Source organism: Lotus japonicus, chromosome 2 (genome assembly GCF_012489685.1).
Source record: "Lotus japonicus ecotype B-129 chromosome 2, LjGifu_v1.2".
NCBI lineage: Eukaryota > Viridiplantae > Streptophyta > Magnoliopsida > Fabales > Fabaceae > Lotus > Lotus japonicus.
In genome coordinates, this window is record NC_080042.1 from 57438643 (window position 1) to 57460842 (window position 22200).

Sequence of the window (22200 nt, forward strand, 5' to 3'; positions counted from 1 at the left end):
CAAAAATTCGACATTGAAGCTTCGAGGGAATCACAAACACTAGTTGGGAACTTGAAACAACTCATAATATAGATTGGTACTGCCTGCGCTATGGATTTCAGCAAGATTTCTTTACCAGCTCTAGATAGGCACTTCTCTTTCCATCCTCTTAACTTCTTTGCCACTCTCTCCTGAACACACGTGAACACACTCTTCTTTGATCTACCAATCACCGTGGGCAAACCAAGGTATTTCTCATGAGTTTCCGCAGCCTTTACTTTCATCCTATCCCGGATTGAATTTCTAACAGATTCATGCACATTTTGGCTAAAAGATAACTCAGTTTTATCGAAGTTTACCCGCTGTCCCGAAGCCTCCTCATATCTCTTGATAGTCTCAAGAACCCGGTCAGCTTCTGGATGATTGGCCCTCATGAAAAGGAGACTATCGTCCGCAAAAAAGAGATGTGAAATCTGTGGTGCTCCTCTAGCAATTGAGAAACCATGCAGCTGCTTTTGGGATACTTGTTCCTCGATAAGGCCCGCAAAGACTTCAGCACACAAGATGAATAAGTATGGGGAAAGAGGGTCTCCTTGACGGAGACCCCTTTGAGGCAAAAACCACTCTCTTGGTTTCCCATTAAGTAATATGGCGTAGCGGACAGAACTCACACATTTCATGATGAGGGAGACCATAGATTGGGGAAAATTCATTGCAGTAAGCACCTCCCTTAAGAATACCCATTCGATACGATCGTAAGCCTTTGACATGTCTAGCTTCAAGGCCATCCAACCCTTTTTACCAGTTTTCTTTTTCTTCATTGTGTGGAACACTTCCATCCCAATAAGTGCGTTATCAGTAATTAAGCGGCCAGAAATGAAAGCACTCTAAGTCTCTCCCACCACCGCAGGCAGAAAAACCTTGAGTCTATTAGCAATGCATTTTGTGATGACTTTCATCAACACATTGCAGAGGCTAATTGGCCTCAGATCTTTGGGAGCTTAGGGCTTACTGATTTTGGGGATCAGGAAAATAAAAGTATCATTGATATCAGAGACTTCCCTTCCATTATTGAGGACATCAAGCACATGACCCGTGACCGCCCCTCCCACCACATGCCAGTAATGCTGGTAAAAGAGTGCAGGCAGACCGTCGGGGTCTGGGGACTTTAAAGGATGCATCTGATCTATGGAGAAAGCCACATCATCCTTGGTGAAAGGCATTTCCAAGAAAGTTATCATATTAGGCTTTAAATTGCTTCTAACCCGCGAGCAAGTATCCTCCACATTATGAACAAGAGAAGCGGAAAACACTTGCATAAAATGATGTTGTATCACTCTTTCCACAGCCCCATCACCAAACACAACGTCACCATGTTCATTCATTATCTTCTTTATACGGTTGTGAGACTGCCTCTGAGACGCTTTTTTGTGAAAAAACTTCGTATTCTTATCACCCTCACGAAGCCAAACAGCTCTGGATCTCTGGCGCCAATACAATTCCTCATGGAGAAGTAACTCACTATGCTCCTTCTGCATCGCCTTTCGTTTAGCAATATTTTCAGTAGTTGCAGGAGCCTTTTCTAATTTGGTAAGTTCCTTTTCTTTGATCCCCAACTTCCTCTTCACATTACCCTGCTCCTTACCAAAGAAAGTCAGAACTTCCTGAACAGCACCAATTCTTTCTAGACACCCTGCCCCTGGAGAAAACCAGGCATTACCCACTGCTTCATCACACCCCTCTGTTTTGATCCAAGATTCTTCAAACCTGAAGGGTCTCTCTCTTTCCTGGCCGTGTTCTACCTTTTCAAAATCATTAATGAGAGATACAACTACCACTGAGTGATCAGATCCAAATTTGCCCAAATGTTTAACAACAGCAACATTAGAATCCAGAAATTCCTTGCTTGGTAAACACCTATCCAATTTCTCTCTGATATTTTGGTCACCATCCCTGCCATTATCCCAAGTGAAATCTATCCCCGAATATCCCATATCAGCCAGACCACAATCCTCCAAAACCTCCCTAAACTGCCTCATCTTAACCAAATTTGCTGGTCTTCCTCCTGATTTTTCTTTCAGCTCACAGATCAGATTGAAATCCCTTAGACAAATCCACTTCCCCATACACTCCTGCTTCAATTTCCTAATCAAATCAATGGTCTTGCATTTCTGAGTCTCTTCTGGAAAACCATAGATCCCCGAGAAGAGGAACTTTGCTTCCCAATCATCAGTAACCTCAGCTGACATATGGTTGTTGGAGAAAGACAACAACTGCACGTCAATAGAATTTCTCCACAACAGTCCTACACCCCCTACTCTTCCTCTACCATAGCACCCAACTGTAACACCATTCTCAAAACCCACCCTTTTTTTTATTTTTTCCATTTCTTTTATTGTACTTCTAGTTTCCATAAGAAACACTAAATGAGGATTTTCTTTACATAAGAGCCTTGACAAGGCTCGAACTGCCTGTGGATTCCCCAATCCACGGCAGTTCCAAGCTAGGATTTTCATAATTCTCAGTGGGGCTGATCAACAGCCTCCACCGCTTGTGCAGAGCACACTTTCTTCTTCAAACTTGTTCCCTCAGGAAGCTCATCTGTCAACATAGGATCATCCCACTCCACTGCCTTCCTTTTAGAGACAACTTCCTCCCTCTTCTCCCTCTGAGCAGCTGGAGCCACCCCCTCTAGCTGCCTTCTTCCACTTCTTGCCCCCAGGATTGCCTCTCTTCACAACTTTCTTCTCCTTAGACACAACCTTAGACACAATAGTCTTCACTTGAGTCTCAATTTTCTTGGAAGACTCCACAAATTGCAAAGTGTTCTCCACATCCGCAAGAACCAAACCATTGCCTCTCTGTGGGATCACCCTAGGGGATTCCAACAGCCTCGCATTCTCTTTGTCCTCGGCGATAGCAGTGGCCACTGCTAGCATATCTGCATTCTGCACCACATTGACCTTAGATAGTCCTGAAACCAGAGAGTCCACCAGTTCTGAGTGTTTCCCACCCATCCTCGATTCAGGAACAAGGATCACATCCTCCACCACCTCAGGGTCCTTCTCCTCCTCCGCCCCATGGACAAGAACAACTTTGACTCCCGAGTTAGATGGCATACCGCGAACTCCCGATACCACATTGGGGCGCAGCGGCGGAGCACACAGCCAAGACCCAAAGGGGAAATCATGAACCTCATCCTCAGCCTCATCTCCAGCAAAATCATCACAGTCTTTCAACACATGATCAAAAGCTCCACAACTATAGCAGAAATTCCCCAACCGTTCATATTGAAACCACACCTTCACCGGATCCTTACCCGATCTGGCGATCAAAGTGCCTCTCCAGATCGGGACCTGAATATTGACTCTCGCTCTTACTCTTAGGAACGGTCCCAGTCTCCGATCATTAGATCTGTCCCATCCGATGAATCCACCCAAGAAATCTCCGATCGAGACTGCAACAGCCTCCTTCCTCAGGCCCAACGGTAGATCGTGAACCCTAACCCAGAACGCGGCTCGAACCAGAGGAACTTCCGCCGGGATCGAGTCTGGATCCAAGATCTGAAGCACCACCAGAGACTTATCAAAATTCCACGGACCTTGTTTAAGGACCCCTTCACGATCCTTCTCGCTGAAGAATCGAAAGACGTATAGATTCGATCCCACCTCACGGATCTCAACTCCGTTCTTCACCTTCCAGATCTGCACCAGCAGCGTCTTGAAAGCTCGAACGTTGTACGAGTTCTAAGTAAGAACCTTGCCTACGAGCCAGAACTCCTTAGGAAAACTTGCAGCGACCTCCTCTTCGTCAAAGGAGACCTGAAGAAGAGATGTTTCCTCACCTTGCAGAATAACGTTTTTTCCTCGATCCATGTTGGACCAAAGCTTTTACGGATAACTACTGACACACACCGATTGACAGGGAAAAGTAGAAAGGACAAAACGGAAAACGGTAAACAAAACCACCCACTTAGGGGTGAGGAAACCAAGAAGAACTTGGGGAAAAAGGCTCACACTCCAACATCCTGCCAGAAACCCTAGCAGAGAAAAGGAGGAGAGAGAATTTCACTAATTAATTAATAGTATATGAGTTTAATGGATATGCACTGACAGTGTAAAATAGTTTTACACAGTCATCCAATCAAAACATGTCACATAGGAGAGATAATTACATTTGACTTTAATTTTAATTAAAAGAATAATATATTTTCTGATTTGGCGGAATTCAATTAGATGTCTGTGTAAAACTATTTTACACTGTCAATGCATATCCATTAAACTCATAGTATATAAGTTACTAAGACATAATAAGTAAAATAATATACATGAAAAATCTTGCCAAATATAAACTAAAAAAAGGTGTCAGTTGGGATTGAACCATTGAACCCAGGACACGCTGACAAAAATGGAATGTGAATTCCACTAGACCAAGACCATTTCTTTGACATTACATTCACCGTTGTATAAAATGTTGCTATGAAATAAAACTGGTGTGGCTTTACCCACACCTTGCCTAAGTGGGTCCGCCCCTGTGATGAACCCATATTTAGGTGGGAAAGATGTAGAATGAAGAGAGAAAAGAAAGTAAGAAAATATGGTTTTGATTAATTCATAATATGTTTTCATCTCATTTTTACTCTTTTTTATTTTATATTTTCATATTACATCACTTATTATATATCTCTCATTTTTTCTTTCTCTCCGTTGGTTTAGTTGAGAATGAAGTGCAAACATCAAGTAATTGGAGAAAGTAAATGGGTGATATAAATAGAAAATATATATACAAGTAAAGATAAAGTGAAAACGGATGAAAAAATTGGTGTGAACGAATCTAATACAGTCAAGGACACAACCACACGTCCACACCTGATAAGCTGCTAAGAGACAACTTTTTCCTCCCCAAAGAATCAATAAGGTAAACGCCAAGAACTATACCAGTTGCATTCATGCTAGAAACAATAAAGGTAAGGAACAAAGATGCTTGGTTTGATTTGAGGTCATCCTTCTGGATAATTGTGGGATTGTAGTGCATTAGAATACTGGTAACAGTAAACTTCAGAAAAGCCTGAAGTCCATCTCACAAGGGAATGTCACTTTGATTTCTTTCAAGGTGAAAACATCATTGCACTTAACTTTGCTCTTGGTGAGCTTCAACAATATCAATCTTATCTTCCAGGTGGGTGATGAGTACATCTAAAAAGCATACTAATAACTTCATTCATCTTTCCTATTTTTTGGTAGACCTTTCTTATTCTGTTTTATTATAAGTTAAAAAGAACCATCATAAGGCTACATAATAAAATTAAGGAATATCAGTATGAGATATACAATACTAATCAACATATTTTTCACCTGTATGTCTCAACACATCAATATCAATCAATATCAATATATATTATAAAAGAACAACTTTTAGCATGACGTGTCGCTCCCACAGGCCAAGTTAGTGACGTGTCACTCCCAGATTAATTCTCACATAATATTTTACACGTCAGCTCTTCCTCCTTGGCCCCACTTGTCACATGTCATGTCATTCTCAAGTTAATTCTCATAAAAAAAAATACATTTAAAAATTTTAGATTTGATTAGAATTCAGATTGTTTATTTTTTGATTTTATCTTAATTTATTTTAGAGTGTTAATTAATTTAAATGGTGTTTTTATTGAATTTTCAGATTTTTAACTAATTCAGGATTTTATGAGTTTTTATTGTGATTTGCTAGATTTTGATAGTTTTTATCTATATTTATTTAGTACCTTTTTAAATTTTAGATTTGATTAGGATTTAAGTTATTTATTTCAGGATTTTATCTTAATTTATCTCATTATTTATTTTTAGAGTAAACCCTAAACCCTAAACCCTAAACCCTAAACCCTAAACCCTTTCCGACTCTCAAAAATCGGCTGAAAACTCGAAAGTCAACACAAAACCCTAAAAATTTGCCGATAACCCTAAGAATCGGCCGAAAACGTGAAAGTCGGCATGAAACTCAAAAATCGACCCAAAAACCCTAAACTCGGCTGAAAACTCAAAAATCGGCCAAAAACTCAAAATTCGGCCGAAAACTCTAAAATCGGTCCAAAACCCTAAAAATCAGCAAAAAACTCAAAATCAGCACAAAACCCTAAAAATCGGCCTGACACACAAAAATTGACCGAAAACCCAAAATCGACTCATAACCCTAAAAATTCCCCGATAACCCTAAGAATCGGCCGAAAACGTGAAAGTTTGGCCGAAACTCAAAAATCAACCTAAAACCCTAAAATCGGCCGAAAACTCAAAAATCGGCCCATAACCCTAAAAATCGACCTGACTCTCAAATATCGGCCGAAAACTCAAAAGCCGTCCGAAAACCCTAAAAATCGGCCCGACTTGAAAAAATCGGCCGAAAACTCAAAAGTCGGCACAAAACCCTAAAATTCGCCCCGACCCTAAAATATTGACCGAAAACCCAAAATCGGCCCATAATCCTAAAAATTGGCCGATAACCCTAAGAATCGGCCGAAAACGTGAAATTCGACCCGAAACTCAAAAATCCCCAAAACCCAAAAATCGGCCGAAAACCTGAAAGTTGGCCCAAAACCCTAAAAATGGGCTCGATTCTAAAAAATCGGCCGAAAACTCGAAATTCGGCACAAAACCCTAAAAATCGGCCAAAAACCCGAAAGGTCGGGTTTTAGGTTTTTCGGTCAATTTTTGAGTGTCGGGTTGATTTTTAGGGTTTTGTGCCGACTTTTGAGTTTTCGGACGATTTTTTAGAGTCGGGAAATTTTTAGGGTTTTCGGCCGATTTTTGAGTTTCCAGTCGAATTTTGGGTTTTCGGGATTTTTGAGTTTCGGGCCGAATTTCACGTTTTCGGCCGATTCTTAGGGTTATCGGCCATTTTTTAGGATTATGGGCCGATTTTGGGTTTTCGGTCAATTTTTCAGGGTTGGGGCGATTTTTAGGGTTTTGTGTCGACTTTTGAGTTTTCGGCCGATTTTTTCGAGTCGGGCCGATTTTTAGGGTTTTCGGACGGCTTTTGAGTTTTCAGCCGATATTTGAGAGTCAGGTCGATTTTTAGGGTTATGGGCCGATTTTTGAGTTTCGAGTCGAGTTTCACGTTTTCGGCCTATTTTTAGGGATTTCTTGCCGTTTTAGGGTTTTGGGCCGCTTTTTAGGGTTTTGTGTCGACTTTTGAGTTTTCGGCTGATTATTGAGAGTCGGGCCGATTTTTAGGGTTTTCGACTGATTTTTAGGTTTTCGGCCGATTTTTGGGTTTTCGGCCGACTTTCAGTTTTTCAGCCACTTTTTAGGCTTTTATGTCGACTTTTAAGGTTTCGGTCTATTTTTGAGAGTCGGCTGATTTTTAGGGTTTTCGGCCGATTATATTAAGATAAAAACAATTAAATGAAGGAAATTCATTTATATTACCCAAACAAAAAAATTTACAATTTAGCGAATTTCAACATTTTATCAAAACAATAAAATTTGAAATTCAAGGGAATTCAATTGATTCAATTGAATTCCCTAGCATTTAAAATCCCTTGAATTTCTACAATCCCTCATCCAAACACAACCTAAGCCTCAATTAACAACCACGCAATTCTCATCCCTGTGTTCCCCCATTCTCTATTCGCAGTGCACCACCATTAATCGGCCCCCATCTCTCATTCCAAAACCCTGGTTTGCACGATCCTGTGTCTTGACCCTCACTCACCTCTCTGTCTGCCCAATTGCAATTAATCTCCTCCCTTACTGCAACACTGATTTTCCTATGGTATTCTCTCCCCTCTGGGTCCATGGCAGCAGCAGTTCAGGTATTGGAAAAGAAGGATCGCGGTGTCTCCTATTACGGTTCAGGTATAATTTGGAGTCAATCAGATCTAGAGAGAATTCAGGTCGGTTTTTAATTCAACAGAGAAGGGGAAGATGGCGAGTCTCTCTGATCAGGTCGGTTTTCAATTCAATCTCTCCACCTCAGGCTTCATTTTTTCCTCTACCTTCTACCATCTAATGTCAGCACTATTTTTTATTTAATTCCAGCAACACATATCGCATGCTAAACAAAGCATTTATGTCAGCACTATTTTCGTTTTTTGTTTCAATCTCATGAAATTGGAATTGCAGGGTTAAAGATGTAGTCTTCCTTGCCCTGGGCTGTGTATTCTTAGTTTGAGACGACAACATGGAAAAAAGGGTGAATCTGACCAAGCACACAACCTATCTCATATATAATGCATCTTTGTAACATTGAATTCATGAAAATACTTTAGTTGTTGAATTTATACTTAATCACTTCCTTAAAACTGCATTTGCTTTCTTGCTCATCACTGAATTCATGAGATAAGGGTGATTTGAAACATAGTAACTGTAGTATAAACAATCTTATGTTGGTTGATTGAGGTTTTAGTTGTCAGTAGTGAGGGTGCTGATTTCGTTGTGTTTCTTTTGTCTTCAGATAAGCAGACCTGAAGATTTGCTTACTTGCTCATCACTGAATTCATGAGATAAGGGTGCTGGTTTAATGTGTTCAAGACAAAGGATAAAATGATGTCTTCAAAAGTCGAGGAAACTACAAGCAGTGCAAAGGAAAGGTCAAAACCTCCAACACATGAAGAAGCACGTTCAAGTGTGACAAAAAAGAAGGTTGCAGCTGCAAAGCAGTACATAGAAAATCATTATAAGAAGCAGATAAAAGACCTGCAAGAGAGAAAGGATCTGTATGTTCAATTTATATTTGGGTTATAATTGTGAGTATGTGACTGATGAGTATTGTAACATGTTAAGTAGTTGTTTAACATACTTATAGACATCTCTTATAAAAAAATATAGATAAGAAATTATGTAAGGTTTGATGTAGGGTTGATTTGTTTTGTCTGTATCCTTATAATTTGCAAGAAAAATCTATTTTGTTTATGTATCTTAATTTGGTAATAGGTCAAATGAAAACTGTTGAAGCTGCTGCAAGAATGAGGGCTGAGGAAGAATTGAGGCAACGAAGAGAAAAGGAAGGTTTTCAGTTCAACATTTCTACTCAGTACTCAGTAGAAGGCCTTTTGACTTTTTGGATCGTTCATGCACAATTGAAACCTCAATTGTCATTCCTAGAGGTGAGAATCCCCAAACACCCTCCTTCTTAGATTTTGAGTTTAATGTCCATTTAAGTGTTTCTATTAAATGGAAGTGGCGATTAATTCATTTTTTTTGGAATATAAGAACTTTCTTTTTCTGATGTATGGTTTCTGGTTGAACAAACAAGGTTGGTAATTTATTGTTCAGTGGCTTATATGATAAATTTTAATTGCATCCTGTACACTAGGGATGGTTTATAGTTACTGTGCTATTGTTATAGCTTCTTAAGGGACTATTCCTGATTTAATGTGTCTAAGTGAAGATCCTAATGCTATTGATAATGACAGTATTGTAATAAATTCTAGATTATTGGAGTAGTTAATGGCCATTTTATCATTTTATCTATTTGGAATTCTGCAGGTTTTACGGGGATAGATGATCCATATGAACCCCCAAGTAGTTGTGAGGTATGTATTTGTTGCATTGTACAGAAGTGTGTTGTTGAAGAGAAATAAAATGAACAAGTTATCCGACTCTTTTTGACATACTTCTGCTCAACTTTAGTTAAACACTTAAATTGATTATTACACTTGCTCATTCTCTTGCAGATAGTTGTACATGAAAAAGGAAGTAATTGCATGTCTCCGAGTGATATGGCAGAAATAGTAATTTCCTACTTGGATAAGAATTGTTACCTGCAGGTCTGATTTTTCTTGAACTCAGGTATAATTGTAAACAAGAATTTTTGTGACTTTGACTTCATCATTTTTTCTGTCAGAAAATTTTGTAGTATGCTTTGTAATTTGCCATTCAGCTGAATTTTACATATTTGGTTACCTGCAGGTCTGATTTATTTGTTTACATATTTTACTAATAGAAGTTTTCAAATGCAGGCGAACAATGCAGGGATTATTGGAGCTACAATTAAAGACAATGATTTATATAATTTGGTGATCTGTAACCTTGGGGTAAGCATATGTCATGTGGAGTGTGGGCAATAGATATAAATGCTTATTTTTTTGTGGAATTGACTAGCTTCTTATCCTTCTATGAATTGGTTGGTGTCTTGGTCATGAGATTCTCAGAAAAGTTTTCTAATGTTATATTGTTTTCCCTTTTTTTTAACTCTAAGTTTACTTCATTTATGTGTCTCAGGTACAAAATCAGATCAACAAACCAGTTGGGGATGCTATATTAGCTATGGTATTTTTCTGCTTTCAATTTTCATATCTATCATCTTTAAAATCGTACCTACTTGATTTCATTGTTGGCTTACAGCCTTCAGCATCATCTTCATGAAATGGAGTAACTGTTAAAATTATCGTTGTTATTCTTAAAGTTGTTTCAGTTATAATACTAAAAATAAGTGCATAAAATTCTTGCTGAAATCGAAAATTTATGTAGTTTAGAATATTAAATGGGTTCTTGAAGGATCATCCATAGTTCCTCTTTCACGATTTTCATTACAAGACCGAAGTGAATATCTGTATGAAATGGATATTTTAAATGCGAATAGTATTGATTTTTTGTCACCTTCTCTGGCATGTACAATAAGCTATGCAACTTTAAGAGGAGATGAAACATTTGTTGTGGATCCTCCAATTACCCCCTGGGTTTTGAAATGGTTGCTTGACTGAGATCTATGTTTTGAATGCTCCCAATCACAACACAACCGGATTTATTTTTGATTTGCATAGTTGAAAACTTGAAACAGTCCCACCCTACAAATACTAGAGGAAATGGTTATTTTCAGATCTCAAACCACGTGAATGAGTTGTCTATCTAAGACATTTTAATGTGTATTTGACTTAACTCTGCCATATTATATATCCTGATTTTTTTTAAATGATGGGTTTTGAATCATTTATTTCTTGATGGACTTCGATTATTTATGTAGTGTTAAAGAGTTTAGCCCATACACTCAGTTCCCTAGAAAAGTAATTTGCACTATCAAGAATGTTTCCCCAAGTTTTATCATGTGCTTTTTTTTCTTTTGTATACTGGTTTTCTGAACAAGGATGGTGTTTTTCATTCAACACTTCAACAAGTTACCTAATTAACATTGAGTTATTCTCGATGACTACCATATGTCCATGAATGGTGGTGAATGTTCTTATAACACTGAGACTTTTATTCTGTAGAGATTTTTGCAGCTAAAATGACTGGGAGATTTATTTCTGTGTGATTTATTTGCAGTTCTAGTGTTTCTGGTTTGAGCAAAATGCTTGGACATTTAAGGGGAATATATTGACATTAGACCTGCTATGGACATATAGTTTTGTGGGATCTTTTTAGTGCTCAAAATAAGGAAAAGTCAGTTTATCTTATCATGTTTAAGCTACCATGATAAAATTTATTTCCTAGAGTTGTGTTGTGCACATGTTGGATTTATACCTATAAATGATAGATATCTGGTGTTTCTTTTAAATAGTTGCAGTCCCTTTCCTTGCCGTTTTTAATTCCTCTCTTGACGTTCTTTTTTACCACCAAAAATGATTTATATCAGGTTTTATTATTTCTCCAACTACCTGATTCTAGAGAAAATTGCTTGAAGCTTTAAATTTTACACGAAGCAGTAGAGTAGGCTTTTCTTCAGCCTGCGGCTAATTGTGCATAAGGGTGACATTTAAAGTTTAAAGCATATTTTTGTAAGTTTTCCCAAAGATGAAACTACATTGTCTCAGTTTAAATTCTCTTTTTATCTCATTTGTTATCTGCTTCCTTCATGTTACTCTTCTAATAATATTTTTATTTCAGAGACAGGGTACGAGGAAGATGTTGATTCAAGAGGCACACTCGAAACAAATTTAGAGAGAGGGAGAGAGAGAAGGAAAGAAGAGGATCACGACCATATTTGGACATAGTTATTTCCACATGCTGATTTTGAGCATGCTTGATGCTGGTCCAAATGAGCAGTAAACATAAGATTTACTTTGTGTTTATCCCTCATTAAAATATCTTTCCAAGTTGGTTGTATGAAGCTTGAAGCTTATTTGTCCGAGTTTTGTAAATAAATTTTTTTGGACTTGATTCATCACTCCATTCCCTTGAGTTAGAGTTTACATCCACACTAACAATCATGTTTAAATTGTAATCTTAATTATGCTATTTAAGTAGATTTGAGTTTCCAAGCAATCATTAGCTCGATATTGTTGTGTATGAAAGTATCTTGCTTGGAGAGCTTCAACATGACCAGATAGAGTTCAGATTTGTTAACACTTGAGTTGCAGTGGTAATCTAAATTATAAAACATTAATACATATATAATATATTTGTTTGTGTTTAAATTACTAGGTAAAGTGATGGTGATAATATGTAATGCGGGGGCTAGAAATTAATACTTTCACGGGGTTAATCATTTTTACATAAAAATGCTTTCATGTTAAAAGTAACAATAAAATGTATTTTCATATAATTTAAGAGCAATATCCTTCGTGTAGCGAGTGGGTAAAGATGTGTTCACTTAATCTTTTTAGTTTTGAAGTTAATTATATATGTACACTGGGGTGTCAAAGCGGGCAACCTGCTCTGCACTGCCCTGCATAGAAGCGGGATGGGGCACGTAAGTTGGAAAAGTCTAACTCCCCCCGCATAATGACAAAGTGAGAAGCGCTGACATATAAAACATGAAAAAAAAATTGAGAGAAAATAACTGCAGTAGCAACCCAAATAATAATATGAAAAAAATAGAAAAATACGGGTTGACCCACCCCGCGGGTTGCACGGTTCGCTGACTCATTTTCATGGCCCACCCCGCCCCCTTATTGTGGGCTTGCAGGTTGAGCCTGCGGGCTGCACCCGCTTTGACACCCATGTCATAGTCTGAGTTTGAAACACTCCAATTGAGTATTTTATTGTGTTTTTCAAATATCTAGCCGTCTTATTATGATTTTACTATCATCCTTCATATCTCAATTTTTCTGTAATCAAACTACTAATCGATGTCAACTTCAACAGTCAATTCCCCGTGCAACGCACGAGTATTGACATAGACTAAGCCGGCGGCCTGTGTAACAAGACCCGCTTGAGAGTCACTCACCTTACTCAGTATATAATTGTTGCAACTGTTTTATCAGGAATCAGGTTGGTAAAACAAAGTACATTCCGAGGCTAAGCCTAACACCTTCTGACTCTAGACTTCCCTTCAAATTCTCACGAAGGCAATTCCCGGTGACTTTATGCTTCGCGATGACTATAAACAAGAGTCAAGGTCAGTCACTTTCTCATGTGTCTGTACCTTCCGAGGCCTGTGTTTACTCATGGACAGTTGTACGTCGCTCTCTCAAGGGTGAAGTCTAGAAAAGGGCTGAAGGTGCTCATTGTGGATGAACAAGGGGTAGTTTTGAACTCTATTAGAGGGAAGAGGTGGAAGAAGAAGAATAGTTAAAAGTTGAACCGTTCAGATTAGGTAAAGAAAAGTTAAGAGTAATTATATTTATATATGTATATAACTATAATAATTTGATAGTAAGAATAGTATGAGGAATAAAAAATATTAATACATATGTACTATAAATTTATTAGTGCTAACATATTTGAGTTACGAGATCTCACGGGAAAGAACATTTTACATGAAAAATGAAAATTTGTACGAGTGAAAAAAAAATATTTTTATATAACTTAAGTGTACTTTTAATAATGTAAACAATAATTATATATTTATGTATTGTTACATATCTAAAACACAAAAGCAATATCTTTTATGTAACACGAGTATACATCTTCGCAAACAAAATTCAGTTATACCTCATATATGCAAAACTTTACAAAACACTAGAATTGAGTGTCTGAATTTATGCTATTTAAATATTTACATCTTTATTATGATTATTCTTACCTTCTTAGTATCTTAAACTTTTTATAATTTAAAATATCGATCGATTTATCAAATACAATAGACAAATTCCCCGTGCAACGCGCGGGTAAAAAACACTAGTATATTAGAAAAGAAGAACTTCTATTAGGAAAAATAACATAAAATTTAGTTAATATAAACTTTTTCTTCACCTAAACTTTATTTTCATAACAAATCTTGAAACCGATTTTTTAAAGGTAATTTTAAATCGGAGAAACTTTTTTATAAAATATTAAAATTTTAAAAGATTTGTCTTAATTATCTAAGATTTGCCTAGATTACTCCTTACTAATACTGCATTACCCATCTCCTCCCCTATATGCCTCTACTGTGAACCGATTGGCATGGAGAAAAAATGAGGAAGATCACTCGAGTATGCAACTTGCTTCATGTGGTGCTGATAATTGTGTAAGTGTTTGACATAAATGTTGTTAATTAATTAGATTATTTTCCTCATCCTCTTTTGAGATATTTGTTAGAATGATTTTCTATTCTTATAGTTATGGCTAAGGAAAATATATCCCTACTTAAGTTGTTCTTAAGAAAAAAATATACCCATCAAACCCTCATCCTAAATCATCTTTTCTCCTGTTGTCAATTTGCTCTTTTAGTTTCTTTCATTGTTCATTTACTTGAAACTTGCGATGACCAATTCTCTTGCACTAAGTTTCAAAACTGATGATGTCTCTACAGTGGGTTCACTAATTTAAATTACACATAATTGAGCTCGTTGTATGAGAAATACAAATCAAAAGGTTTGTTTTCTGTTATGTGTCCTTATGTTGTTGAAATTCTGACACACGCGAACAGATGTTCTACCAGATGTCTAAGACATCTTGTACAACATGATACACAACAGTTAATTGAATATGCAATATAAAGAACATAAACAGAAACAAGACACAAAGGATTGTTAACCCAGTTCGGTGCAAAATCACCTACGTCTGGAGGGTTTTCACCCAAGAGAAAGATAATTCACTATTCAGAGAAATTGTACACAAAAGGTCTTAACTGAACTGCCACAGTTCACAGCCTTTTCTACCTATCTCTACAAGTGATTATTACTTAGTCATCCCCCTAAGTATGAGAGCCCCTCTCAATTTCTCTCAATCACTACCACAGTGATTCAAAAGCTCAAAACAAGAGCAAAGACAGATCTCATGATCAAACAACAAAAACACAACTCTCAGCAAAAAAATCAACACTAGGTTTCGATCTTCATATATAGCAGTCATCCAGGCCTTGTCTTCGATGGGCTTGGACGAGCAAAGGTCCACACAACACGCAGGGAGTTACCAGGAAACAAATCTGCAGAAAAGTCTTCAATAAAAAGTTTCCTTTTCCAGAAAAAAAAAAAACTCCCACAAAATCCTCAGATCAAATCATTGAAACCGATTTGATCACATAGAATATAATCCTTGAACGGCGCATAGAAGCTTCCAGAAATACCCTAGCTTGATCACTAAGTAATCAAAACGAAGCTTCACAGAAAACCTAGCCAACTCATTGCAGGTTTTGCAGGGACAGATGTCAGAGGCAAGATGTTGTGACATCAGGTCCGACATGTTGGCCAAAAACTTAACTTAGCTAAAATGTAGACAACATAACAAAGGAACAACAATCTCCCCCTTTGTCAAATTTTAGCTAATACAATCCACTACCATAAAAAACTCTTCAGCAGCTTGGAACTTGAATCACTTTAATCAACATAGAAGAGCATCCACAAAAATAAGGTAGCTTACACATCAACATAGCTAGTAGCATCAGCTATGCACATTTCAATCTCAGAACCATTCTCAGTGCAGCAGAACACCATATCAGAGTTTTAGCACAACATCACACAATTAACTATCACAAACAACAAGATGTTGTTTGAATAGAACACACAACTGCACAGTGGCAAGAAGCTACCAAACCACAATAGCAGAAAACCATAGAATAAGCTACCAAATACCAGAGATAACCAAATACTAATTACTCCCCCTTATTAGCATAATTTGGCAAAGGTAGTCAGAACAGAATAGCATCCAAGTGCTTACCAGAGCTATCCACAGAAGTCATCAGCACCATGTTCAAGAATTATACAAACCAGGAGCAAATAAAGAGTGCACATAGCCACACAGGGCTCAGATACATCCAAAAGAAAAAGAACAAATCAAAGAGATGTGCCGAGTTGCAGAACTCTCAAAACCAGTCACATCCTCTTCATCTTCATCTTCATTGTCTTCCTCTTCTTCGTCCTCTATGGCCTCCTCAGTCTCAGCATCTTCTTCTTCATCAGCAGCAACCTCAGCTTCCTCTTCTTCACTTTCTTCCGCAGCAGCAGCAGTTGCAACATCTGACATAGCCTTGATGAGTTGATCAACATTGAATTTTCTGACCTTGCAAGCCTGAATAGTGTCACCAAGAGACTTGGAGACAGCCTTCAACTCAGCCAAGATGTCTTCCTTGCTAGAACCAGTTGAGAGGAAGAACAGAACTCTTCAGGAGATGGCTAGAACCATGCTTCAAGAAACTGACATGGCAAAGCACTTTTGAGCAGAGGCAGTAAACACAGCATGTTACATTCAGAACAGAATCTCTGTGAGACCAATTCTGAATAAGACTCCTTATGAATTGTGGAAGAAAGTAAAACCCAAAATTTCTTATTTTCATCATTTTGGGTGTGTTTGCTATGCTCTGAATACTAAGGATAGATTACATAAGTTCGATTCTAAATCTTCTAAATGTCTATTACTTGGTTACTCTGAATGGTCTAAAGGTTTTAGAATTTATAATACTGATGCTAAAACTATTGAAGAATCTATTCATGTTAGATTTGATGATAAGCTTGACTCTGATCAGTCAAAGCTAGTTGAAAAGTTTGCAAATATGAGTATTAATGTTTCTGACAAAGGAAAAGCTCCAGAGGAAGCTGAACCAGAGGAAGACACTCCAGAGGAAGTTGGTCCCTCTGATCCACAGCCTCAGAAGAAGAGCAGAATTGTTGCCTCTCACCCTAAGGAGTTGATTCTGGGAAACAAAGATGAACCAGTCAGAACCAGATCAGCTTTCAGACCCTCTGAAGAGACTCTACTTAGTCTGAAGGGATTGGTTTCCTTAATTGAACCAAAATCAATTGATGAAGCTCTTCAAGACAAAGACTGGATTTTGGCAATGGAAGAAGAACTGAATCAATTCTCCAAGAATGATGTTTGGAACCTTGTCAAGAAACCTCAAGGTGCTCACATCATTGGAACCAAATGGGTATTCAGAGACAAGCTGAATGAAAAAGGAGATGTAGTCAGAAACAAAGCAAGACTAGTTGCTCAAGGCTACAGTCAGCAAGAAGGAATAGATTACACTGGAACGTTTGCTCCAGTAGCAAGATTAGAAGCAATCAGACTGCTGATCTCTTTCTCAATGAATCACAACATAATCCTTCATCAGACGGATGTCAAGAGTGCTTTCCTAAATGGATACATCTCAGAGGAAGTATATGTGCACCAACCTCCTGGTTTTGAAGATGAGAAGAACCCTGACCATGTTTTCAAATTGAAGAAATCACTATATGGTCTGAAGCAAGCTCCAAGAGCATGATATGAGAGACTCAACTCATTCCTTCTGGAAAATGAGTTTGTAAGGGCTAATCCATCTCTTTGCAAAGAATTTTCTGAGATGATGCAGGCTGAATTTGAAATAAGTATGATGGGAGAACTCAAATACTTTCTGGGAATACAAGTTGATCAAAAACCAGAAGCTACTTACATCCATCAGAGCAAGTATACAAAGGAACTTCTGAAGAAGTTTAATATGGCCGAATCAATAATTGCTAAGACTTCTATGCATCCTACTTGCATTCTGGAGAAAGAAGATGTCAGTGGGAAAGTATGTCAGAAGCTATATCATGGAATGATAGGTTCACTTCTATACTTAACTGCATCTAGGCCAGATATTCTGTTTAGTGTACATTTATGTGCTCGTTTCCAATCAGATCCTAGATAAACTCACTTAACTGCTGTTAAGAGAATTCTCAGATATCTGAAAGGTACCACTAACCTCGGCTTGATGTATAAGAAAACATCAGAGTATAAGCTTTCAGGTTATTGTGATGCTGATTATGCTGGAGATAGAACTGAAAGAAAGAGTACTTCTGGAAATTGTCAATTTCTGGGAAGTAACCTAGTCTCATGGGCAAGCAAGAGGCAGTCTACTATTGCACTATCCACTGCAGAGGCAGAATATATCTCAGCAGCTATTTGTAGCACTCAGATGCTCTGGATGAAACATCAGCTAGAGGATTATCAAATCCTTGAGAGCAACATTCCAATCCATTGTGATAACACTGCTGCAATTTCACTCAGTAAGAATCCAATCTTACACTCAAGGGCTAAGCACATTGAGGTAAAGTATCATTTTATTAGAGATTATGTTCAGAAGGGCGTACTTCTTCTGAAGTTTATTGATATTGACCATCAATGGGCAGATATCTTCACAAAGCCCTTAGCAGAAGATAGATTTAAATTTATACTGAAAAATCTGAATATGGACTTTTGTCCAGTATGAAGATGGATCAGAACCTCTGACTATGATACTTCCTCATCAGAAGATGTCTAGTTCAGAAGGTAACTTAGTCAGATGTTAAGTACCCATTGGTGCTTACTCTGAGACAAGACAGTAAGCGTGTGTCAGTTACTTTGATACATCGTTCCTTGTGCCCGTGCTGACAATCTGTTGTAATGAGTGTTGATGTGCTTTATCTCCACCGTGTGATGTGTGTAATAACTGTTCATAATGATGTCCTTAATTTTCAACCATTGATCTTACTTTTGCTTTTACAATCAACAACAGTTACCTTCTAAAACCACTACGCACACACGTTCTCCATCATTCACGTTTTTGCTTCTCTCTCCTGTTTGCAAAACCCTTGTTTTCCTCGATTCTCTCTCGCATTCTCTCATCTCTATTCTACCCAAACCTTCTACCTTCAACAATGGCAAATTCTGAAAGAGCTGACTCCGGTGAACGATCTGATTTCGCTGACGGAAGAGTCTTTCCCAGAATGGTTGTGGGTCTTCCAACAGGGCAAGTGGGTCCTGCTCTGCGTCCCAGATCGACTGAGAATGCTCAAGCACAAGTCCAAGATACAGAGGATGTTGTTCCCCTCTCTCAAAGAAGATGTGCAGTTACCTGCGTCTTCCCTCCAGAAGATCTCCAAGTTCTTGTTGAATGGAGATTCAACCTCGACAATATTGCTGACAATGGAGTTGATCTTCGTCCTGAAGCTCAAGCTCAAGGCTGGGAATGGTACTTCCAAAGACTCCACGGTCCCGTTTATGACAAACTCGTGAAGGAATTCTGGAAGCACGCTGATTGCAATGAGCATCAAGTGGTGTCATTTGTTCTGGGGAAGAGGATCATTATTACTGAGAAGTCGTTTGCAAAACTTCTGGGTGCAGAAACAAGCAAAGGCTACAGATTCCAATTGCAGGAATCAAAAGTGAAACTAAAGACCAAAGAGGCAGTCAACATGGCTCTCTACTCTACATGGAAGCCAGGGAAAAATGACTGTAAGACCAAGGATCTTCATCCTCAATTGAGAATCTGGCACAAGATTCTGCTAAACTGCATAAATCAAAGGCCAAAGGGAAGCTCTCCATATTACATCAACTTTACCCAGAAGGTGTTACTCTTCTTCATCAAGGAGCACCGTAAAGTCTGTCTGCCCTACTTTCTCTTCTCCTATCTGAAGGAGTGCATCAAGAAGTCAAGAACCACTGCTTCACCCAAGTCTGCAATCAAATACATACCTTTTGGCAGATTGCTTTCTGACTTCTTCATTGAGAGCAAGCTGATAAAGGATCTGCGACAATTAGGATGCACTGAAGACTTGATAACAATTACTGGGGATGTCTTCACTCCTACTTCCATGAAGAGAATGGGCCTGATAGAGACAAAGGCTGAGGTCAAAGCTGCTGATGCAAGACCAAGAAGAAGAACTCATTTGAAGGACTACCCTCTCTGGTCCAAGGCTGATGACCCAGAGGCAATCAGAATCTACCTTGATGATTTGAGACGGCAAGGCTTTGAAATTGATGTGGATGAATTCTTCAGGACTCTCCCAGATCCTCCTGATTTTGAATCTCCCAGGAAGAGGAAGAGCAAGAGAAAGCAAGTTGAAGCCTCTGAGGAGAATGATCTCTCTGATGGTGATGACCATGATGATGATGAACCACCGCCTCAGAAGAAGGCCAAGAAGGTCAGGATTGTGACTCAAGTCACTCATCTGCAACCAACTTAGGAGCCTGCTAGACCTGCACCCTCTACCAGAGTCACAAGATCTGCAGCTAGAGCTTCAAGTAAGTTTGTTGTTCTTTCAGATGATGATTTTAATTTGCTTGATGCAATTCATGATCAAACCAATCCTGAACCCACACCAATCAATCAATCAACCTCTCCTCCTTCACCCCCTAGGGCCTCATTCTTCCAACCTTTCATTGAGGAAGAACCCCTCTGGAAAATGCTCCAAGCCAACAAACCCTCTGCTTCCACCTCACCTATTATCCTTCCATACAATCCAGAAGCCTCTGAACCACAAATCATTGAAACACAAGCCTCTGATAAAACCACCTCTGAACCACATACACACACTCACTCTGAACGTGAAATTCTCTCTCCTAGTCCCTCTGTTTCCTTTCCAACCAATGTTCCCTTCTCCTCTCCCTCAAATGAATCTGAAGCCAATCGCAAATTCTTTCAGATTGCAAGAACAATGATTTCTGAAATTCCTGCACATTTCAAAACTGTTCCTAGTCCAAACCGCTACCCTGGACCAAGGCCAGAACCTCTGGTTGCTCCGGATTTCCCACTCCAAGCAGTACCTCTGGCCTCAATGCCTCCTCCACATCCTCCTCTTCAAACCTCTCTTCCAGAAAATGTTGAATTAGTCTCAAACCATTCCTCAGACAAATCACCAAATCCTGAGACTGGAACCTCTCATCAAAACCCTGAGACCAACATATCTGCTCATCAGACTCTGCAGGTTGGCTCTCCCTCTGAGGTAGAAAGTAGCAACCACTCTTCATTACCTGAACCAAACCTCTCCCTTGTTCCCTACACTTACGCTGGACCAACCACCCTCCTTGATTGCATCAACTCATTTCATCATGAAGCATCTTTAAAGGTTCACAATGTGCATGGTCGAACTGACCTGAGTGAGCATCCAGACATGGTTGTTGAGGATTGGGATCGTTTGTGTTCTTGGATGGTTGACCAAGTTCCGGTGATGGTTGGTTTCTTAAATGCTGAAAAGGATAAATGTGTTGAAACTACCACTCAACGCCTCAGAAGAAGATAAGCTCTAAATGAACAGCTGATGAGAGAACAGCTCTATTCTGTCCTTGAAGAAACCAGAAGGAAGAAAGAACAGGAAGAAGAAGTTGCTCGGATTGAGGTAGGACAACGTGAAGCTGCAAGGTTGCAAGCTCTGGAACAAGCAGCATTATTACAAGCTGAAGCTGAGGCACTCAGAAATGAAGCACTTAGAATTGTTCCAATTACTGATGTTGCTTCCACATCTGCTCAAGTTCCTCACTCTGATGAAGCTACAACGTCTGCTCAACCTCAGTCAGATTCAAGGATTGGTATCATTGAACAAAGGCTCAACTCTCATGAAGTTCTCCTTCAGAGTTTGAAAGATATGTGCACAGAACTGCTTCGGAGGACACCTAAACCTTAGTTTTAGGAACTCTCTTCTCTTCTATTTTATCTTTGTTGATTTATTTTCCTGTATTATGTTTTTCTTTTTCACGTCTATTTGTTTTGAACCTTGTTTCTTTATCCATTCCCGTGTTATTCTATTATCATATTCATTATGTGCTGCATAATACTTGTTTATCATAAAATTTATTTCATGCATACTCGTTAACCACCAACCAAATTTTTTTTATGAATAAGAAATTGCATACAAGCATTGCTCCATTAAAAGGGAGGATTTTTCCTCATTTCTCTACACTGCCTACACATCGTTGCTTTCTCAAGCTCCAGACGATGCTGCCTATACTCTAAGAGGACTATGCTCTGGCGCAGCTCCTGCCTCTGAGGACCCGCCGCCACCGTCTCCAGAGCCGCCTCTATTGCTCTGATTTCCTCATACAGCTCCAGCTCCTTCTGAAAGCATACTTGCATTTCTTCCACGAATCTGAGGAAGCTCCTAAGGATGTTGTCCTTTTCTGGACTTAGGCTCATGCCTAACAGCTGGTTTGTAAGGGTATAAACGCTCGGTTCCTCTGAATGACGTACGTTGATGAAGAGATCTTCATCAAAGGCTTT

General features: G+C 38.7%; 1 protein-coding gene across 1 annotated transcript; it reads right to left on the reverse strand.

Moving 5' to 3' along the window:
• Nucleotides 1–2618: 2618 nt before the first annotated feature.
• On the reverse strand, nucleotides 2619–7764 carry LOC130736706 (uncharacterized). Its single transcript, XM_057588502.1, has 2 exons — nucleotides 7681–7764; nucleotides 2619–3683 (listed from the first exon to the last, which is right to left on the reverse strand). Exons 1-2 carry the CDS (start codon nucleotides 7762–7764, stop codon nucleotides 2619–2621), a joined length of 1149 nt encoding a protein of 382 aa, XP_057444485.1.
• Nucleotides 7765–22200: the final 14436 nt, after the last annotated feature.